Consider the following 20,944-nt stretch of genomic DNA (forward strand, 5'->3'; position numbering starts at 1 on the left):
GACATAACCGCAAACCTATAGGTGCCCAAGAAGCTACATATTTCATGGTACTCCTAAGAGTCAATACAGCCATTTTAAATCTGTCAGATAAACAGAGCGCAGCTGAGACTGTGATGTGCTGAAGAAAACCTCAGCTTTTTCTGACAATCTACCTGTAACGAAAAGACTGTACAGATATCTGAATGAGATCAGTACTACTGGTTGGCTTGTCTGTGATCATTTGTTTTCAAGAACTGGAAGACAGACTATGAAGGAATGAGTATAAGAAAAGTACAATGGGATATAATGATTTTTTTAGATGTATAAGCCTGTTGATAATATTTCTCAAGAATTAATTTGACCACTTTTACCAATTTGTCAAATACAATTGACCAATTGTACTTCAAATGTACTGTGGCCAAACACTCAATAAACTTTTTCAATACATTTCATTTTGGGATATTAATGCTTGTGAAAAAGCTTTGCTGCTCTGAAATCAGAGAAAAGTTCAAAGAAAAGGGGCTGGATACATTCCTCTAAAGTTAATGGCTTAAAGGAATATCATGATCTTAAAGACCAAAAAACTGAATCTTTTTCAGGCTTGAACAGGAAAGCCTACAAGGGAACCTGACTCTTAAAAACCTGAAAGACCTTGAAAAAGTCAACCCGATGGAATTCTTCGTAATACACAGCTCACACAAGCCAGGTAACAGAAAGAAGTGTATATAACTGAATTCTATGGAGTGCTCGAAAGTAGAGAGCTATTTTTGCTCTTGAAGCGGTTACAGACACATCAATCATGTCTATTGAATTGTCACTGATGCACATAAAAGTAAGCAGACCTGTTTTCTGCATTCTGAAGCAAAGTTTCCCATTTCTCCCTCAGTAGGGAAATTTGTCTGAGAACCATCTCTCTGTCGAGGTCACGGTTTTGCTCAACAAACTGGGGCCCATTTTGTATCATGAGCTCCAAACTGGGTCTTCGATCTTCCAACAAGCGCTGTAGTAACTGAAAAAAAACAATCACTTATTAATCTCCCAAGGACTTTTATTTTACAAGAGAAGTAACATTAGACTTCAGCTGAAAACTGAGAAAGTCTCACAATAAAAGGAATACTTTCCAACTCTATCTTCAAAGTCTTTGTGGCTACAACAATTTATATGTTGTACACAATGCCAAATGGCACAGTGAAGCAGGTATCTTGGGGCTTATGTATCTGGGTATAATGAATGGTGAGCGGTTTTGAATTTCTGGGTCAACATAATGTGTCTCCAGGCCAGCAAAGAACAAAAAAACCCTTTAATTTGATCTAGGCTTTATTAGTTTATTTTTAATTCTGATTTTTCACTTTTATCTCTTGTTCTATGTCCCTGTGAATTAAAACTAAGCAAAACAAATGGTAAATCAAAACAAAGATAAGTTCCAGTACATTGTAATGAGTGAAGATACGTGACATCCTTTGAGTCCCAGTGTGTTTTTCTATCTCAGAATATCATTAACATTTAGAATTCTACACTTACATTAAACCTTTTTTCATTATACATTGAATAAAACATTAATGGATCAATTGTGCTTTAGTTAAATAATACCTTAACAGTGAGTTATGCAAAGTACCATCTGTTGAGATAATGGAAAAACCAATTGAACGATCTCGGATGACATGTCTGTAGTGCGGATGCCTGGTTGACTTTCAGTTCACCAGAAGCTTTAAATTCAGGTATAAAAAGAAGATTTTAATCTACAAAGGTGCATCTATGAAGGTGAATGGCTACTGTGTTTCTAAAGCATTACAAATTATTTTTGGATCAGTGAAATGCATGCTAGAATATGAAAAGAAAGTCAGAATATTTACTTACAGCATGAGTTACTAACAAAAATAACATCCTCCAGATTTATTCACATTTATGAGGAAGTGGAGCTCAAAGCTAATTAACTATAGCAATCTGAGTGCACATTCAATATTTTCTAATAAAAAATAAACCGCAAGTTAAAGGCTTGTACGAATTTCAATATTTTGTGCATAAATAATCAATGTTTTGTTATTCCTCTTCTGGACTTGATATCCTTGAAAAGGTTTCCTGTTGCCATTAATTTGTTCATAAACCTCTCTTTAGGGACATTGGCATTCCACGTTCGCTCCATGCAGTACCTTCACAGCACCTTGGAGTAAGCTCATACCATAAATGTTCTGCTACTGATGAAAAATTGAGCACACTGAATAGAATGGTCTCTTATCTTTTTGGTCATTGACCTTGATGTTGGCTTTTTTATTACCATCTTAATGAAATTACTTGGGGTTCTTGACAACATTACAACTCATTTGTTCTTCCCTTCTACCTTTAACAGCAGGACAAAAGGAGTCAAAGCAACTTACAACTGAACAGATCCATTTCCATTTTTCACAGAAGGGATATTCTTTTTTCTAAACATGACTTTCATCTTTCTGGGCTAATCGTACTGCTGGTGAGACTGTCCAAAAACTTGATTTGTGTTTCATCCAAGCACATAGCACTTGCTGTTTGGCAAATTAATGCTTTTTCTTCTCTTTTTATGTTTCCATGGAACTCTGCTACAGATTGCAGATTCATGAGGTCAGCCTTGAATGGTAGTCTTGGAGACATCGTATCCGTACTTTGTGAACAAATTTTTATTTGATCAAACACAATGAAATATTGGACGAAAAAAACTATTCTCTGCACTACATGAACCCCACTTACCCATTCACTCACTGGTGCTCCCCATTTCTACCTAGGGACTCCTAAAATACAGTCAATACACCAGGGATCCCACCAGTCCAGAGCTCCATATGAAAAATGTATGGACAGGATCCAGTGATCCAGGCATATCACCAACAACAGTGACTCCCAGTGCAGCGCTAATAACATTTAGATGTAACAAACAAAAGAGACCTGTTTCCAGAACCAAAGAAACTCTGGATCACTCCCAAATGTGTAAAAATGTGCCAACAGTGTCTCCTGGACAAAGAGCACACAGGGGACTTGAAAACATCATAAGATACTGAGAACAAGAAGTCAAATTCACTCTGTGAAGGACATTTTAAGTGAATGATTCAATAGTTAGGACTTTTGGAAACATTATTATCCTGAATATTGCAGAGGAAACAGCTTTACATACAAGTTTTAAATCCCCATTCCAGACAGTCAAACAGTGTCTTCAAACAGTCAAAACTGGGGTGACTACTGGGATTTTTTTATAGGCATCACTTGAGTAGTTGAGATTGATAATCCTCCATTCATTTTCAACAAATTTACAAAGTGTCAATAAATCTGAACATTGTGCTTTTAATAATATATGTAATTATTGCTATACGTTTAAGTCAACAATTTACTTACTACATTTTGTAACATTTTAATCACACTTTAATTTATGTAAGAGTTGTAACCTCCTGGTGTACACCTGCATTTACTAGATCAATGTTTACAGTTCATTAAGAGTATGATTGAATTTGAAGGCTCCTGTACTGTGTTCACTCAAGTTTGTACAAGGTTTGTTGATGTGCTCTAGGTGTTTTTACATTTTTCCGGTACCTTTTGTTCCTGAAGCTGGGCTTTCACGACTTTCAGCTCTGAAGATGGTGTCTTCTGATTGGTCATCAGGTCCTCTATGTCAGAAACCCAAGTCAGCAAGGCCTCAAGGTGCTGATGAAATGCTCTGGAGTCCTCCAAACCCTCTTTCAGAGTTAAGGCACACTGGGCAGCCTTGACACCAAGAAACAGAAAGCTCATGTGTGGACTCTATACATCTAGCTTATAATACGTATTTAACTTATACCCAATAACACAACGTCTCCCTAAGTCTTCAGATTTCCCTTTTTTTATCAATATTCCCTTATAATCCCTTTTTTCCCTAACACAAACACAGCTGTATCCCCTTTATTTGTTTTTCTATGCCAAGGAACATGTTATGACACTGACTACAGTATTTCAATGCTGGAACCAATTTGGGGAAATTACAACTAGAACATTTACATTATATACATTTTACATTCTACCTTCTTGTTAATTTTGCTCCACCTTTCCAGAGTGGTGTCCTGATCTGAACTTGAATGTCCATCACCTTGCAACTGTGGTAGAAACAAAAAACAATGAACTGCTGGATGATGGAAAAATGGGGTAAGCCCACATGGTTTCACAACTAGCTTAGTTGAAAAGAAGACCCATTCCCTTTTTGCTTACCTTAAATAAAATAAGTAATTATTTAAAATGTGTAAATTATTTCAGTCTAGAGCTAAACAATAGTTCGTCTGGAAAAAAAACCCTTGTATACTGTACGTAAAACCTTTAAGATTCTTGTTATAGATTGTCTATTATATTTCACCCACACAAGAGCTACAAGTTCATTAGAAGCAGTTTATGATACGGTACTCTTTAAAGAAGTTCTTATTATACACATTAAATAATAAAACATTCTAAAATGAGACACAAAGGTGATTCCTCCAAAACTTTTATAGAGGCAAAAAGGAATGTAAACATTTATTTTTCAACTATAAACTTTAGGCTTTGTTTCCAGCTGGTATGAGCAACTCTATCACCAACTAGTCACACGATTCTACCATGTTTACAATATCTGGATTGTCAGAAACTGACAATAACTGCCTACAGATCTTCTACAGTATGTCAAAGTTTGCAGATATTGACCTCAGACAGCTCTTCAGCAGCATCAGTAAGGATCCTCACTGTCCTGGTGACGACAGGATCCCCCCCTTTGTCTCCTGATGGATACTCCGTCACTTCTACGATTTCTGTCACAATAGTCTCGGTCACTTCTGTCACTTCTGTCACTTCTCTGGTGGCTAGGGGCTTCCAGGACCAGGGGCTTCCTGAGCTCCTTCTTTGGATACCAGCCGCTTTTTCTCCCAATCCTTTCTCAATCAAACTAGGAGGCTGCTTCCCAAAATCCACATTGTTCTTCTTAGGGAGAGTGCCGTTTTGAGGGGTTTTGATGATACCAGATGTGGTTGACCAGGCATTGTCAATTGTGGTGGTATTCCTAGGTTTATCCCCAGCAGAACTCTGCACTTCGGCATTATTCTTCTCCTTTAGGTTTTCCTCTGCCTGGCCTTCACCGAATGGTTCTTTCTTGGACTGGTAGCACTCCTTCAAGATGTCCTCCTCTGACTTAATCTGTTTTGACTTCTGCCCCAAGCAACTGGGCCTGCTGAAGGAATTCCCCATGCTGCTAAAGCCAGGAGGTTAGTGAGCTGTGCAGAGGCAAGGCCCAGATTCAAGCATGCAGGAGGCCGCTTAGCCGCCTAAAACAAGACAAGGGCTCTGCATAAACATCTGAAGCCTGATTTGAATAACCCCCTTTCCCAAAATACATGGCAAGGGCCAACTACTTCAACTATGTTAAACATTTAAAGCAATGTTAAAACAGACATGGTAATGCCTGAATTAAAACATGATGGTTAGGGATAAGAATCACTCCTTCAGAGCACAGCTATGCTGCTATTGTCATGATCCTCAGCTTTGATTTGAGCATTACACAAAATATATAATATATAACTTAATCACTTGCATTTCTGATACACAGAAAACAAAACGAAGATCTTCAAACTGCAGTTCGGGTTAAATGACTGCCAACCCTTTACAAAATAAGAGTGAAGACTATCATCCTTAAAATTGGCATTAACCAACTTTTCTTGTGAGTGCAAGTCATTTAGTTACATCATCATTGTTCTGTGAATGTGAGCATGCTGTGCAAGCATCACTGTGTCCATAGGGAAGGAGCCAAAAGCTTCATTGTTTCATCTCCTAAGAGAGAATAATGCCACTGCAGGGCAAACAATTACTGAGGTTATTTTAAACATACTTGTAACCTTTGCATGGTCACAATAGAATTTTTAGACACTGCAAAATATTAACAATGTGCTTTGTTTGTGCAGTAGCCTTCTTCACCTCTCTTTTTCTCTCTTTATTATTTTACAACACGTTACTAACGACAGCAATAGCTCAATATTAATCCACTAAGGCCATAGACCCTTGCCCACTATAAGGTAATTAATGCCACATCTTTGCCACCTGTTTGTTAAATCTGTAGAGCAAGAATAAAACACATTACGCATATAACACTTTTTTACATTACATGTAAATTACATTACATGAGAATAAAAATAACTGCCGCGTATCTGTTTTAAAAACCAATTCCTGTTATTTCAATTGATATTAGGAATTCCATTTCGAGGGACACTTCTGTGTTTTGACATAAATAAATGCTACCCCACACTCTGCAAGTTTCTTTCTTTGGCTCATGGGTTTTGTACAGTTAATTTTACTTTACTAAATTCTGTAATACAGTACATGTAAAACACACCACTAATGCTCTAGAAATTGGTAGGACTAGAATGATGAAATGAATAAGATAATTTTGAAACAAGTTTTATATTCAAATGTTTTGTACAGTAGATTATTCTAAACACTTACGTAGTCTGCACTTGGAACAGAATCTTTAGGATGGCTCTGATTCGTAGAAAACTAAGGACAATTGCAGACAGCTTTTATTGTTGGGATCTATCAACTGGTCTACTTGTTGGCACTTTCTCAGTATAGAATTCCAATGACAGGCCAGTCTATGGGGCAGAATCCTAAAGGTTACCCACTGTTCTGTTTGGCAGCAGAGCTTGAAATTCTTGGCTGGCTCTTACCCCTCTTATTCAGTGGGAAGCTATTTAGGCCCTGATCAAATATGACAAGCATAAAATACTGGTTCATTTCTGAGTGCCGAGAAGATTTAGGAAAAATCTGGAAAAAAGGTTGATAAAATGCCCTTTTTTTCAGAAGAACTGGGAAAATATGGTTCTGACCTTTAGTGTGAGAATTTCCTGACAGTGTTTTGAAAGCTATTCAGAATGCAGAACTTTTTAAATGGTAAAATGTGAATGTTTTGTATACCAATCTTATGTACAAAACCCTATAAAGTCTATTTGTCTTTAAAAAATCTTAGCAGTTTCTGTTACATGTATGTACCATACTGTTACATAGTATTTACAAATTTGAATATAGTTGCACAATCTTTAGTTGTATTTACTTATATTAATATTGATACTACTCCTGCTGCCATCATGAGGCTTTTGTTGTATCAAAAAACTTTTAACTTACGAAACAATAGAAATGGAACTGCACACACAATGGCCAGTATAGCACAGTACTGTATAGGAAGAAAAACTAAAAAGAACGCCAGATCCCTGGAAGCTTTATTCCTGAATGTATTTCTCTGTTTTTCTTAAAGAGTCCCTTATGTTCTATGAAAGGTGAGCTTTCTACTAGTAATAATACTAATAATACTTCTTGTGAATTAGAGTCAGCACCTAAGAAGTCTAAGCGTGTGCGCGATAGTTCTGTGTATCTGGTCAGCATGTAGATCCCTCCTGTTTGTGGACTAAAGCTTCCTGTTTTTACACAGTGTCCACACTTGGGAGGTCAGTGGAGGTCACTGAGAGGGCAATTGGAACAACTGGCTCCCCACCAGAAAGAGATGTTTCTGAATTTGCAGAAGCCACCTTAAATTAAGGGTGCCTTTTATTAGAGGACATAACCTTATCCACATTTGGTACGCCGTGTCCAAAAATATATTCTCATTTAAATAGATCTTGGTACTGTAGCTGCAACACATGTATAGCACGGCGTGTATGCGTCTAGGTAATTATTAAAAATGTAGAAGCCTTAATTCTACTCTCTTAATTCTAAAAGCGCTGGAAACGCTACTTCCAGTCAGCCCGTTCGCTCGGACGATCAAATGCGAAACTTTCAGGGGGATTAAAATCTTTCCGTCTGTCAACCTCTTAATTGTTGATGTTCCGTGAAACAGGCAGCCACACCTGTTTTTGCACACGTATCGTTTTTTGTGTTAAAAGTCCCTGTCTTCTCGTCATTTCCCTTTGCAATAGTTTTACAAGCTTTTTACTCTTAAGGAAAACTTTACAACAACCATAGATACGGATTACATTAGTACATAATGCCACTGACAAACTGTTCGCTACTGCTGTCCACAAACTAATGTTCTCTAGTAATTCCTGGTAGCAGCAGAACAATAAAAACAGCATCGATGCAAACTATCTCGTTATTTGATATTGGAGTCCCATTTTTACGTTTTTATGACCAATGTACAAGAAATAAACGAAGAAAAGGATGTGATTGATCACCAATAAATGTAAACTATACATTTTAAAAATGTATTTGGTCCAATAATAGGAATCTCCTAGACAATGAATGTGAAATGTATGATGTATAATAACCAAGTTAAGAGAACTATCTTATTGGAGCACCACCCTTTCAGTCTAACACAGAGAACACTATGAGGGAACCGGATGCAACTGATTGGAGAAGCATAAACAGGGGAGTGATCATTGTGATGGACCAGCACCTCAGCCAGGTGGGGAGTCATGTGCTTCCTAATTTGCTTAATGCTACACAGAGACCAGGATGAGTTCTGGCCTGATGCGCTCCAGTTATAAAAAAATACTTTTTTATTATATAGTTAATTCTCTGGCAACACAACTGAGTCTTGAAATTTGTAAACCGTTGTAATATGCTTTATGTTGTCAGTATCTGTGTGGAAAAATTCATCAGATGAAATGTAAAAGCGTACATAAGAAAGTGAAATGAAAAGAATAATTCTGAGAACCGTGACATTCAACAGTGTCATTTTTAAAGGTATCAGCTCCTCCCGCTGTCTGAGTAACCACACTGTGACGTGGAAACCTGAATTGTTTTAGATGAACAGTTTGATTTCTTAGCTTAGAGTACTTGATTTCATGTAAATAGAAAACAGTTCCCAATGTCTGACCCTGAAATAAACCCCCAACGTGACAGGGCCAGTGTGTGACACCTCCGCAAGCTCAGCTTCTATCCCATTGTTCCTGCTCAATGACCTCACACCCTGTCAGTTATATGCAGGCTGCATCCATCATTCAGAGAGTTAAAATATGTGCAATCCATACCACACCAATACATAGTTTTATATTTATTATACATACCATTACATTAAATTACTTGGCCACAGAACTTGTTCATGTTAAAACTCTGATCTTCTCTTTCATCCCCTCATCACTAGCCTTCAGCTTGTTTGTGCTGCTGTGTAGTCCTCAAACCTTTGCTACCGAAGTCAAGTGTGCCTGCTGCCAGTGCTCACCCTTGAGAATGAATGGGCCAAGTGGAAAATACTGGGTACTCTGGCAGTGCTGAGCCAGATGTGACAAGTGACAATGTGGAAAATCCAGGAAACGGAGAATCAATAGGTTAGTCCAGGTTTTCACTGGAACTAGGAGCTATAAGGACTAACTGGCACTTTGAAACTACTACTACTGGTTAAGTCATGCCAGAACCCTGAGAAATCACATTTCTTTAAGTCTAATCCATTTAATAAAAACACATTAATACTTTAGCAGTAAGTTGCCATTATTTCTACATTATTTTTTAATGTAAGTATATAAGTTTTTATGATCATTTTTATTTTAACCAGGCATTCGTCCACTAAACAGAGTACTTGGCTTTGGTGCTCTAAGAAGGATGTTAGCTTTTATGAAAGTTTTTTAGGTGACAGTGCTCTCAAGACAACTGAAAAAACAGGACAGGTGATTTATGAAACATGATGTGGAGATTTAGTTGTAGATCACATCAAATTATGCAAAAATATGCAAGAATTAGATTTGATGGCATTAACAGTGTTATTCACAATATATTTATTAACTCAAGTTAGAGTATGTTGCAAAAGATTTTTATTTTTATTTCCTACTCGCCTGATTACTTTCCTCTCATGACCACAGACCGTGAAGCAGCTCTTCAGCCTCCATTACAAAGCTTTCTGGCTTAAAAGGGTGTTCAGTAGAAAAAGTCAGGCAGTGCTCGCCTTATTGAATACCATTCCAGGTAGCTGTCGAGATACTGACATCTTGCTTTGTCAAAACATAATCAACATACTGGGACAGGTACACATTTTCAGAGTGACTCAGGTGCAAATCGGAAGCAAATATGGCTGTTGATATTTAGTTGATCTTAAAATGCATCTTATTTATTTTGGTTGTGGATAAAAACTGACCAGTATCAATTCCATTGTTCCCCAAATGAAGATTGAGAGATTTTCTCAAAACCTGAGAAATGTTTTTGTGTATTGAAACATATTAACAATAAAACTGTTATATGTTAGAAAACATAACATTATTCTTGATTTACATCCTTAAAATAAAATACAGCTTTTATGTCTAATAGTACTAAATCTTCTGTGATGGGGTGCTTGAAGGATCCTGTGTTAGAGAATAGGACATAAAATGTGGGGAAACAGGCCTTAAGCACTTGATGAAATAATAGCCTCTCTTGTGATGCAAGCCAGTCCACCATTTATATTGACACAACCATCAATGAATGGAACGGGAGAGGGGGAGGGGAGCTTTCTGAATCGGATGGCATAGATTGGGGTTATTTGGTTAGAATCAACACCTAATTGTGTCTGTGGATCTCATTGTCATGCTAATTCCAGTGCCAGGGTTTGTGCTGGTTTCATATCAGGCTGATGTCAAGTTTTTATGTTACATTTACAGAAACTGTAAGCCTAAAAATGAATGTGTGAGAGTAACATTTCTTTATAAAGCATGTTCACAGTGACACTTGTAATAATTTCCTCACCACTGCAGTGAAAATATACTGCTAAGAGCACAAAGTGCAGCATTCCTCTCGCACACAGCTAGTTTTATATGAACTAATTTTCAATTAACACACTCAACACCCTATACTGAATTATTCATGCAGACAAGATATTCTCATTTTACTGAATCCAGTCTTTAAAACCACTAATAACTCTGCAACTTCTATGTCCATTTTAAAACAATACTAAGATGCCTGCATATATTATGCACATAAGGTATGACATTCTTGTTCCCTATAAAAACAATGAATCACAAAGACATTGATATTGTTTGCTTAATGTTGTGGCATTATGTGAAGCAAAACCTGTTGAGCTTCAATATCACATTTTAGCACTGTTGCTGAGCAATGTACACTTACTGACAAACCCACCTTAGTTTCTCTCAAATTAAAAGAGAGTTCCTGGACTTGTCACTTTCAATGACGACTAAAAAGTGTACTTACTGACAAACGAGGAGCAAAAACAAAAGTAAATCCGGTTGGTGTCCTGTTACCATGTACTTGTCGGCAATCCTGCCTTGTGCAAGCATCCTCTCACAGGCTTCTCCATTTCCCACAGGCAGACCCCTGATCACACTACAAATTTACCCGAAGCAGTTGCCCTCAGACAGTGGTGAACAATACGCAACTTTCCCCCCTTTTTCATTCTCCTCAGCAAGAGGGATTCTGTCTTGTTTGGTTGCTAGTCTGTTCTCCTGAAAATCTGCTGTTCAACACTGAGGTTTGAGATCTCAGTTACATTTTATTTCCTCACAAATGTGTCCCCCAAAACACTTAAGCTTTTTTTAGAGGCGTGCATCCCTTTTCTTCTGTTCTCCCTCAGCATCACCGCTGGTAGCACTTGTCTGAATTCTGTGCTCCTTGTCTTTCTTTGCCAGAGTTTTAGACAGTAAGCCCTCCTCCCCCACTGCTAACCCCTCCCCCAAGTTCTATTTGGCCTTAAAACTCCACGCTGCTTCCAGTGAAAAATGTTATAAAGATCCCGGTCTTCCCATACATTCAGATGTTAAGTGATAGCTGCCTCAACTCCACTCTTTCTCTTGCTAACCGAGTGACTTCAGCATGGGCCACAAAAGAAGAAACTCCCCTCACTTTTCAAAAACAGTTCACCAGCAGCAGCAGTATCAACAAAGAAAACTAATTACTGTGAAAACCTGGATTGCTTTTGAGCGCAGTTCTAGCTTCCGAAATTCCAACTCCACCAAACAAAAAGTGAAAAGACAAAAAAACTACGATGAGATCCTTTTAAGCCCTTGAAATTTACAAGTGAGCCCAATTAGAGTAATTTATTAAAGTGTTTTCTTCAGATCCCCGCTTCATCAAAACACATCCGTAGGTACCATAGTTACAGGACTTGGAGACGTTGGAAAAAACATGCATAAGACACAAAATGGAAGAAATACTGTACCTCCTTCATTTTTTATTCAATTTCCTTGACTTGAATTTAGAACAAAGCACAGTTTTATCAAAACTGAGGCACAACTGTGTGAAATGTACACTTAATGTCTTGTACAGTCCAGCAGCACACATTTTTAAAAGAAAATAAATATTTTAAAGTTCAGTATTCAAACCTGGAAACAAACAGATGGGCAAAGTTGCATAGGACCTCAAAACCAGCAACTCTATAAATGAATCATTAAATTCCAAATGGTCTCTCATCCTTTAAAATCCTTTAAAATCTCTTGAAAGTGTACTGTACATAACAAATAATTGTGATGTACAGATGGCTAAATATGATATAGTTATCAGTTTGTGGGTTTTTTTATTCACCTTTAGTAAGCTTTTGTTGTCTTACCAACTACCACCTGGCACTGACTGGAAAATACGTAGCACGTTATGTGTAATTACAGTGTGTCGAACATATCTATTTAGGTTCAGATTTGAGAGAGAAATAATAGGGCTGGGATAAAAAAGACCCTTTAATCAGCTTCCTGGTGTGGACAGGTGCACAAGCCCCAAAAGAAAACCTCAAGATAACTTTCCCAGCAGCCTTCGGCTTTTTCTACACCCCCCACCTCTTCTCCCTAGCAACGAAGAGTTGATGAGCACAGCCTGCTTCTTTCAAACAAGAACAATTGTGTGCGTGTTTGGAAAGTATTGAATTACATGATGTTTTCAAAAACACTGAATTGTGATTTTGAATAAAAAACGCCAACATTCAGTGACATACAGTGCGGGGACCTCCAGATTTGTTAATGATCCGGAGGAACAAACTGAAGATCCCAGTTTGTTTTGAAGATCTCCACCTGTTGCTTCCTGAATCATTTATCTCAACCTGTTGAGTCGTCTTGTGTCCTGTGGCTGGCAGGGCGTACAGTATACAGTAGCTGCAGGTTTAGATGTCTTAATAACAGACACAGCAGTGGGAAGTTATAGATTCCATTTTTTTTGCTTCTTTTATAGCCATCTGGAGCTTATGGACATACAGTAAATAACCATTTTTTTCTGGAGTCTTTGGAGAGATTGGATTTCTAATCACAACCATAATGATGTTCCTACTACTGAATGTTTTCTGTTACCTCATTTTATACCCCAGAGAAGAAACCTTCAGAGACCAAAGACGAGGCTATTTTTTTTTTGTTGGATTTTATTAATACTTAGAGATACAGTATGACTATCCTGCCTGGAATTTTATTAATCCTAACAAATACAACTTTTCTCTGTTCAATGCCATTATAACTACAGTATAACATTTTATATTTTTTTAATTGTTTTAAGCAAGAAAATACATAAATATTCCTGTTATTTGATGTTTTATTTCAATTTCATCAGGAATATGAATAAAACAGTAAGGCACCATATATAAACACTTTATAGCATAGCTAAACTGATCATGTGAAGAACCTACTGGTGTAAAAAATAGTTTTGAATTGGAATGAACCTCAAAAACTGTTTGGCAAGGAAAGCTGTCTTCCTGTCTTGTCACAGGGCCACTGAGTTGTAAAATCAGAACTCTCCCCGGGACTAGGAAACATTGAAAATTCAAGAAAGCATTACTGATTTTTTAAGAAAATAGTCAAATAAAACAAAACACCAAAGTACTAAAACACTTGATTTTTGTTGGATTGATGTATTGGTCCCTGCCCCACACAAAAAAAAAATCTCTTAGGGCATAATGAAGCTCAAATTGAATTGAATTGAAATACAAAACTTTTTGTGCTTTTTTCTTAAATGTAGGGTTTATGGTGCAGTTCATGATTTATGTGCTGACTCATGGAGGATGTTCTTAAACACAGATGCCACTTGACTGTTAAAGCATTTAAATTATTTGGTGTTTTTGTGCCCGTGTGGAGGAAAAGAATCAAATGTGACAATGCCTGTCATGCTGACTGACCTGGGAAAATCATTTGAATGGCATGACCTTGAGGTTAAGTTATTTCACCTCCTTGCTTTCCAGCTCCCCACTGCACTAAAAAGTGCATTTCAGAAGGACCTGTCACTGAAGAAGAGAAAGATCATCCCTGTCAGGCTATAAAGCAGAGATAATACATTAGTTTTTTTCACAGTATTTAGGGGGGTTGTAAACAAGGAGAGACCACTTAAAAAAATGAAGAAGCTTGCCACTTCTCAGCACTGAGGCCATGTTTTTTTTTTGCTCTGCCCTCACATTTCAGAGTGATTCGCTCATTAAAACAGACCTGCAGTCAAGCATCAGCTCTGTTACACCTGATGGTCTACAAGACCCAAACGGTGATCTGCTGAAAGAAAATCTGCCAAAAAAAAAGCAGTCTTAGGTTAAATAAAACATGAGCATTTATTCTAAATAATGTTACTCTTAATTATGTCCAATTAATTAATATTAAAAATAAGAAAATACACAAAAATAAAATATTGGTTGATTTAAAAAAAATATTTAGATTTCTGTGCAAATTTTTAGGAAACACAGTAAAGCAAAATAAATAAAATGCACTTCATAGAATACAGCTTATTATACTATTTACTAATGTTTCTATTTCATTTTCCACCACAGAACATACTGTACATACTATGCTTCTGCTGTACTTTGGAGAGGTACGAAAACCACACAAAATTGTATTAGGCCTTACCGAAAGATATTCAAAAGACACAATGACATTTAAATAAAGAAGCATGAAAGAATAGTCACTCACATGCATGTATACATTTTTGGTTTAAAAAATTGTGCTCTCATTTCTTTCATCAAATTGTGATTCTATGTGTTTTGCAGAGAATCAAATTCTATTTATCAAGAAAGTACAAAAGCCCAATAATTAGCTCTGAGCTTATTGCATTCATGTGTGATATCCAATGTCTTTGGCTTGCTCAAGACACTCCTTTTCTAAATTTCTGGAAAGGATTAATACATACTCTACGACATTCTACTATTCAGTACTACACAAACACAATCATGCTTTCAATATGCTTCATACACTTGATAAATAATTGAATCACCCTAAAGACCTGTCAGGTCTTTTTGAGATCATCCATCCCTTCACAAAGCAGTGCGGACACCACAGTGAGTCACAGACTGCTTTGTGACAAAGACATTTCACTTCCAATGTCTTCCACAGAGAACAGAAGAACTACAAATTACCCTAAACAAGATTCCTAACAAATTACAGTAAATACAGCCCTTATGAAGTGCTGGTCAACATACAGTACAGAGATCTCAGTTATCAGTTAACTTGGACTCAAAAAGCAAAGCTATCAAATTTGCAGCTACACAAATCCCAGGATCACAAGAATTACGTGGCAAGAACATCCTGCTTTATGCATATGGTTGGGGTAAGGGGGAAAAGAATGGGATTGTAAATGGATTGGGAATGCCAGTGAATGACCGTAAATCTAATAAAAACACCATGGTCTAGAAGACTTGAAAGCACTGAAAGTGGATTAATCTCTGGCTTATTACCCCCATCTCCTCCATCTCCCACATGCCTAAATTCAATAAAACTCAATAGGTGCTCTAGTGTATGATAATGAGTGCTTCTCAAAAATTCCCAAGTCCCTTGTGGAATACCTAATGGCACACAACCTTTTTTTATAAAATAGGGCCCTTTGGATGGGTCACAACTAAAGTGCAGTTCTTTACACCAGTCATTTATCACTGGAACATTTATTTCCCAGAGAGGCCTGTGTTTTGTGAATGAAAATGCTGGCCTCCTGCGGGGAGCTATGTGGAAAAGAAAAAACAATCTACCCTATATCTTTTGCCTCCTTTTTTATGTTAGTTCAAAGAATTAATGTTTTTTTTTTCTGTACAAATAGTCTGATTTCTGAGGAGAAATCGTGGTCAGACAAATGTATTATTGGTGATACTGCAGCCCGTGAAGATTTGGTGAAACAATATGGTTCTCGTCTCTTTGTTTGCGATTGACATTGTTGCTGGTGGGAAGAGGCAGTGGCATAAGGACATTTTTAAGAATTGTTTTTGTACTTCGTTTCCCAAGTCCCACATGGCTGTTTGGCTTTCAGGGGCGGCGTGATCATTGTTTGCCCTTCTTTAAGAGATTACAAAACAGAGAGTGAGGAGAGGAATGGGAGAAGGACAGGGATGGTGGGGTTCAATCCAGCATTTTTACACGGAACTGTGCTGAGCACACTGAACAACTGAGTACAGGTGTTTCTGTTAATAACATCTTCCAACTCCAATGCTTTCTTTCCTTAACTCAAGAGAAGATTCTGCATTTTTAAAATCATTGTGGATACAAATGAGGATCAACAATTTTTAGCAACTAGTTACTATATTGGCTATTGTTAGTAGTAATGACATTCTGATTCTGTGCCTACTACCTTTTGATTTCTGTAGTGTAATGAGCAGAAAGAAAGTATTATGGTTGAGGATGAAATCTCTTTTAATTCAATTTAAACTTAAACAGCGCATTATCAATTTATTCTTCCATCCATTAACACAGGAGCTAAGCAATAATGAGCACTGTATGTCCACTGGGAAAACAGCACCGAATTCTGGTGCTGGAAATCTCTCCGGGGAGCTGGAAGCTTAATTTATACACAAACTCCTGCTTTGCTTTAAAGTACTTGTTTTGCTTTTACAACCAAGTCATTTCCTCATGAGCAATTGTTAGCTTTGACATAGACCATTTCTACCATTTCCATGGCTCCGAAAAACTCTAAAACATTTGCATGCAAGATAGGAGTAAAACTGTATCTTTTGGGTATTGTACAGAACATGCCCTTGATATATCACTATAATGACACTTGGCCAAAATGATAACGAATGCGATGTGTCTATTTACACTATACGTAATGTATTCTCCATACGGTCTCTCGTACCATACTGAAAATAACATCCCCTCCTTGAATGCAGCATTCATGAATCAAAAGTTTCTACAGTGCTGAAAACAGTCCTGTTTCAGTAAGTGAACTCTAGTTTGCAAACAGAATGTACATCACTAATAAACACTTAGAATTACCTGATTCAGGTTTTGTCAACTTTTGTCAACTTTTTTTTTCCAATGGATGTAACATTATTTATTTTCTAGTAAAAGGATATTATCTCTGTCTTGAATGACTGAGATATATTTCTTAATGTTCTATAAACTACGTCCTTCATTTACTTAAGTACAGTTGGGAGAACACCATTAGGCCCTGGAGATCAATTTATCTTACATATTCCTATTAGATTTAATAGCACTATTTTTGTATTCTAAAGCATTCTAAAATGCTTTCTGTCATCCTTTACTGCTCTTTTACTGTTAAACTTCTGAAAAATCTTTCACTAACCTCCTTTGCAATGTTCTTTTTTTCTCTGTCTTGGCCTTTGCAATATTTTATTTTGACCTTACAAATAATTCTACTTTTTTAACCTTGATGTTGTTCTTTTTAAATAAATCTATAACGTATTTTCTTTTTTTATTTGTCATATTTCAGGTGTTATATCATTTAAGCATTTTATACATGTATATGAATAACACATAAATAAAATAATTATGTTATAAAATATTTTACTTCACTTAAACTATGCCTCATTGCCTCATTTCACAGTTTCTTATGAAATAGCCAAGTCCAAACTACATCATGCCAAAGCACAGCTCTATCGATGCTTTATTGATTGATGGTCTCACAAGCCTATAAATTTATCTTTATAATACTATAAGAACATCCACACTAGCCTATTAAAGCAGTAGCCAGTTAGGAGTATTGTGGGCTTGCTCTGGTACAATTAGCGTTGTGACTTCTCAGTTACCTGTGAGCTTGCAGTGTTAGTAGGCAGAGCTGTATCTCTCCTTTCTTTTTCACTCTGGCTGTGTAGTGTAGTGTGTGCCAGTGTGAATATCTGCCAGTGCAAAGATGGTCAGATGATTATTTGCCTCAAAGGGCACATGTAAGCCTTAATCTCACTTTTTTCTTAACTCACAGATTTTTACAGTTATCCAATATAATTAAGATCTAGCAGCTACATTTAAAATGAAATAGTCAGATACCAGTTTTCTCTGAGTGGAAATATTAAAGATGAATCACTAACAATAATTTGCCCTAATCCGCCCAGATTTTTGTAGATCATACTTTAAAATTCTTTACACTGAACAGTAAATGCTCATTGAGAACATAAGAACGTTTATAGACAAGAGAAGGTCAGTGTTGCAATTTATGTTGTGGTTTGCTGTGCATAGTTAATTGATTTCAGATTATTCAGCCATTTGTAGGATCCTGAAGAATCAACTTCAACAATGTGTCTGGGATCTTTATTCCAGTCATGTGTGAAGGTGATGAACTCACAGAGTTTGTCAGTTTAATTTTCCTTTCATTTAAAAGCTATGGAAACATCCATAATTCTCCAAATAAAAACAGAGAAAATGAGGAAAAGAGCTCTGAATAAAATGAAATGTATAACCAGGATAGTGTTCCAAGATGAAATCAGTTCATTCTGACTCAAATACAAAGGAAAACAAAAATTTCCATTTAAATAAATAAAAATGCAGATCCCACAGCTTGGGATTTCACAGTGTACTAAATGACAGATATGCAGAGCATAGAAAGTTTCTTACATAGTTGATGAATAAAATAATTTTCTTACCCAAGGAAATAAAAGTAGATGTGTCCCTCTAGACCTTCCATTTAGACTTAATTACTAGGCACAAAGGTCTACACTAACAAAGCCGAAGGACGTGGGGAATTCATCCAGGCACCTGATCTGTAATCTCTCTGGAGAAGACTTTATTAAAGACAGAGGGACAGTTGGTCACAAAAGGGATCTGACAGAAATGAGGCAGGTCTGTCTCTTGAGAGCTGATGTGCCCAAAGCACATGAATGGATTGTTTTTGAAACAAAACATTTTTTGCTTCAGGCACTTTTACTTATACTTTAAATTTTAATTTTCACTACACTTCTCTAGAAAACAAAAAGCGAGCTTAGCAGCTAATAGCTCTATATCCAGTGGATCACCTTATATAGTGATCCAGTTATAACTGCTTCCTTCACAGCAGCACTGAACAATTGCTGTTGAGTTTGCTGCACGGCATACCAGAAATTAGGGAGTTGCAGTGATCAAGACAAATATTTACAAAGGCATAAAACAGAATTTCAGTCTCCTTGTTATCCACTCAGGCTTTGACTGAAGTGTTTCTTAAGTAAGAAAAAATCAGTTCTAATCACATATTTAAAATGTAGATCAATTACAAGCCCATAATCCAAAATGGCACACAGAGTTTTAACATCTGATAGTAACAGACAGTGACAGAATTGTCAGAAAAAATAGTTTTTGATAAATTAATTTAGAATCAATCTAATCATGACATGACATGAGTGGATAAAGCAAATTGTGTATTAAGAACCATTTCGGTGTTTTGGATTTCAGTTAGACATTCTGGTACAGTACTGTTTTGTCAGTTTGGGCTAGAAATTACATAAACGTCTGTATCATCAGCATAGATGTGAAAATCTACGATATCATCAGGTGGCAGCAGGTACAGTACACACCAATCAGCAAATTCTCCAAGAAAAAGCCCTGGGGAACGCCAAAATGCTCAGTTCTTAATGCAGAATTAGCTTTATCTACTGAAAAAAATAGTAACATTGTCATGGTTCATTTTTCTAAACACAAGTAGATAAAAAAAATCTGGATTGTAGAGCTCAACCTGCACTCTGAGAAAGACTAAGTCAAAAAGTAAAAACATTACATCTCTCTCATGTCACAGTAAACAGTCTGTTATAATGTGCATCAATGGCTGAAAAAATCCAAATCCAGACCATACAAATGTCCCTCATTCAGTTGGTTTTCCATATTAATTTCTACTATTTCCAACATTTGGTGTGAATAACCTACAATCCTATTGAAGACATGCAATTTCACAGGGTATCTGAATCAATTCTTTTGTGGCATCATATTGTCTATTGGTCTTTTTTATTTTAGTACCTCTTTCACATGGGGGTTCAATGGTGCAAAGCAATTTAAATTAATCTGATTTTAATGTTAAAAAATTGCTATTCAATGAGAGCAAAGGGTTAATCATAACAATCATCATTCTGTCCTCACAGGGGCAAAACGCAGGAAGCACAAATGAATCCTTTTCAGTCAGATCACAGGGATCCATCTGTCAAATTATGCTTTTTTTGTCTTTCTGATCCACAAGTCTAATCTAATTCCTTTTCAGGCTGTCCGCTCATGTGTGCAAAGGGCCTCTACAGCATACTTGCTCACAACCCTTCCTGCCTGGTCTCTGCACAAAAGAGGCCGGCTGTTATTCCAGGGAAGCCTCTCGAAAGCTGCCAGAGACTGCGAGACCCTCTCTCCAATGTTGTGACCCTCTCTTTCTCCCACACTCTCCCCTCAGGGTGCCTGCTGAGCTTCGAACCCCTAGAAACCCAGACCATGGCTTACTGCTGCTTCTATTGTGGACATTTTTACAACTCACTGTCTCAGGAAGGCTGGAAGTATTGCTAAGGATACCAGTCATTCAGGTTTCTCACTTTTCTCTCCCCTTCTCTCTGATAAGCGTTATAGGAACATAAAGGCACAAACTCCCAGATTCAAAGACAGCTTCTTCCCACAAGCTGTCAGATTACTGAACTCTACCCCTACCACTGGCTCACACTGACGTATTTCTTTCTTCTTCTTTTTTAGTTTTATGTTATTTAACTTGATGTTGAAGCTGCTGCTGCTCTGTGTTTATGTTTTGGTGTTTCCTTAATGCCTTCATATCGGAGGATGCATGCAAAGAAGAATTTCACTGCACTTGTGCATATGCCAAATAAACTGAACAGCTAAGCAGATGCAGCTACAGATTTATCTCTGAGCTCAGCAGGATTAGTAAACCTTGGATAGCAATCAACGTAATTATTGTTTTGGAAATCATTTATCTGCTCTCATTAAAGGCTCATTAATTC

The 20,944-nt window shown here is 37.0% G+C and overlaps 1 protein-coding gene across 1 annotated transcript in view; it reads right to left on the reverse strand.

Annotated features, from left to right (window-relative positions):
• pleca (plectin a) overlaps positions 1 to 20,944 on the reverse strand; it is a 296,093-nt gene that overhangs the window by 37,230 nt on the left and 237,919 nt on the right. The window contains exons 35-38 of the mRNA XM_069195270.1: positions 4,639 to 5,176; positions 3,993 to 4,064; positions 3,529 to 3,699; positions 822 to 988 (exon numbers count right to left, since the gene is read on the reverse strand). Coding sequence (XP_069051371.1) covers positions 822 to 988; positions 3,529 to 3,699; positions 3,993 to 4,064; positions 4,639 to 5,176 — 948 coding nt within the window. The remainder of the gene's footprint in view (positions 1 to 821; positions 989 to 3,528; positions 3,700 to 3,992; positions 4,065 to 4,638; positions 5,177 to 20,944) is intronic.

The sequence above is a fragment of the Lepisosteus oculatus genome, chromosome 10 (assembly GCF_040954835.1).
Source record: "Lepisosteus oculatus isolate fLepOcu1 chromosome 10, fLepOcu1.hap2, whole genome shotgun sequence".
Classification (NCBI taxonomy): domain Eukaryota; kingdom Metazoa; phylum Chordata; class Actinopteri; order Semionotiformes; family Lepisosteidae; genus Lepisosteus; species Lepisosteus oculatus.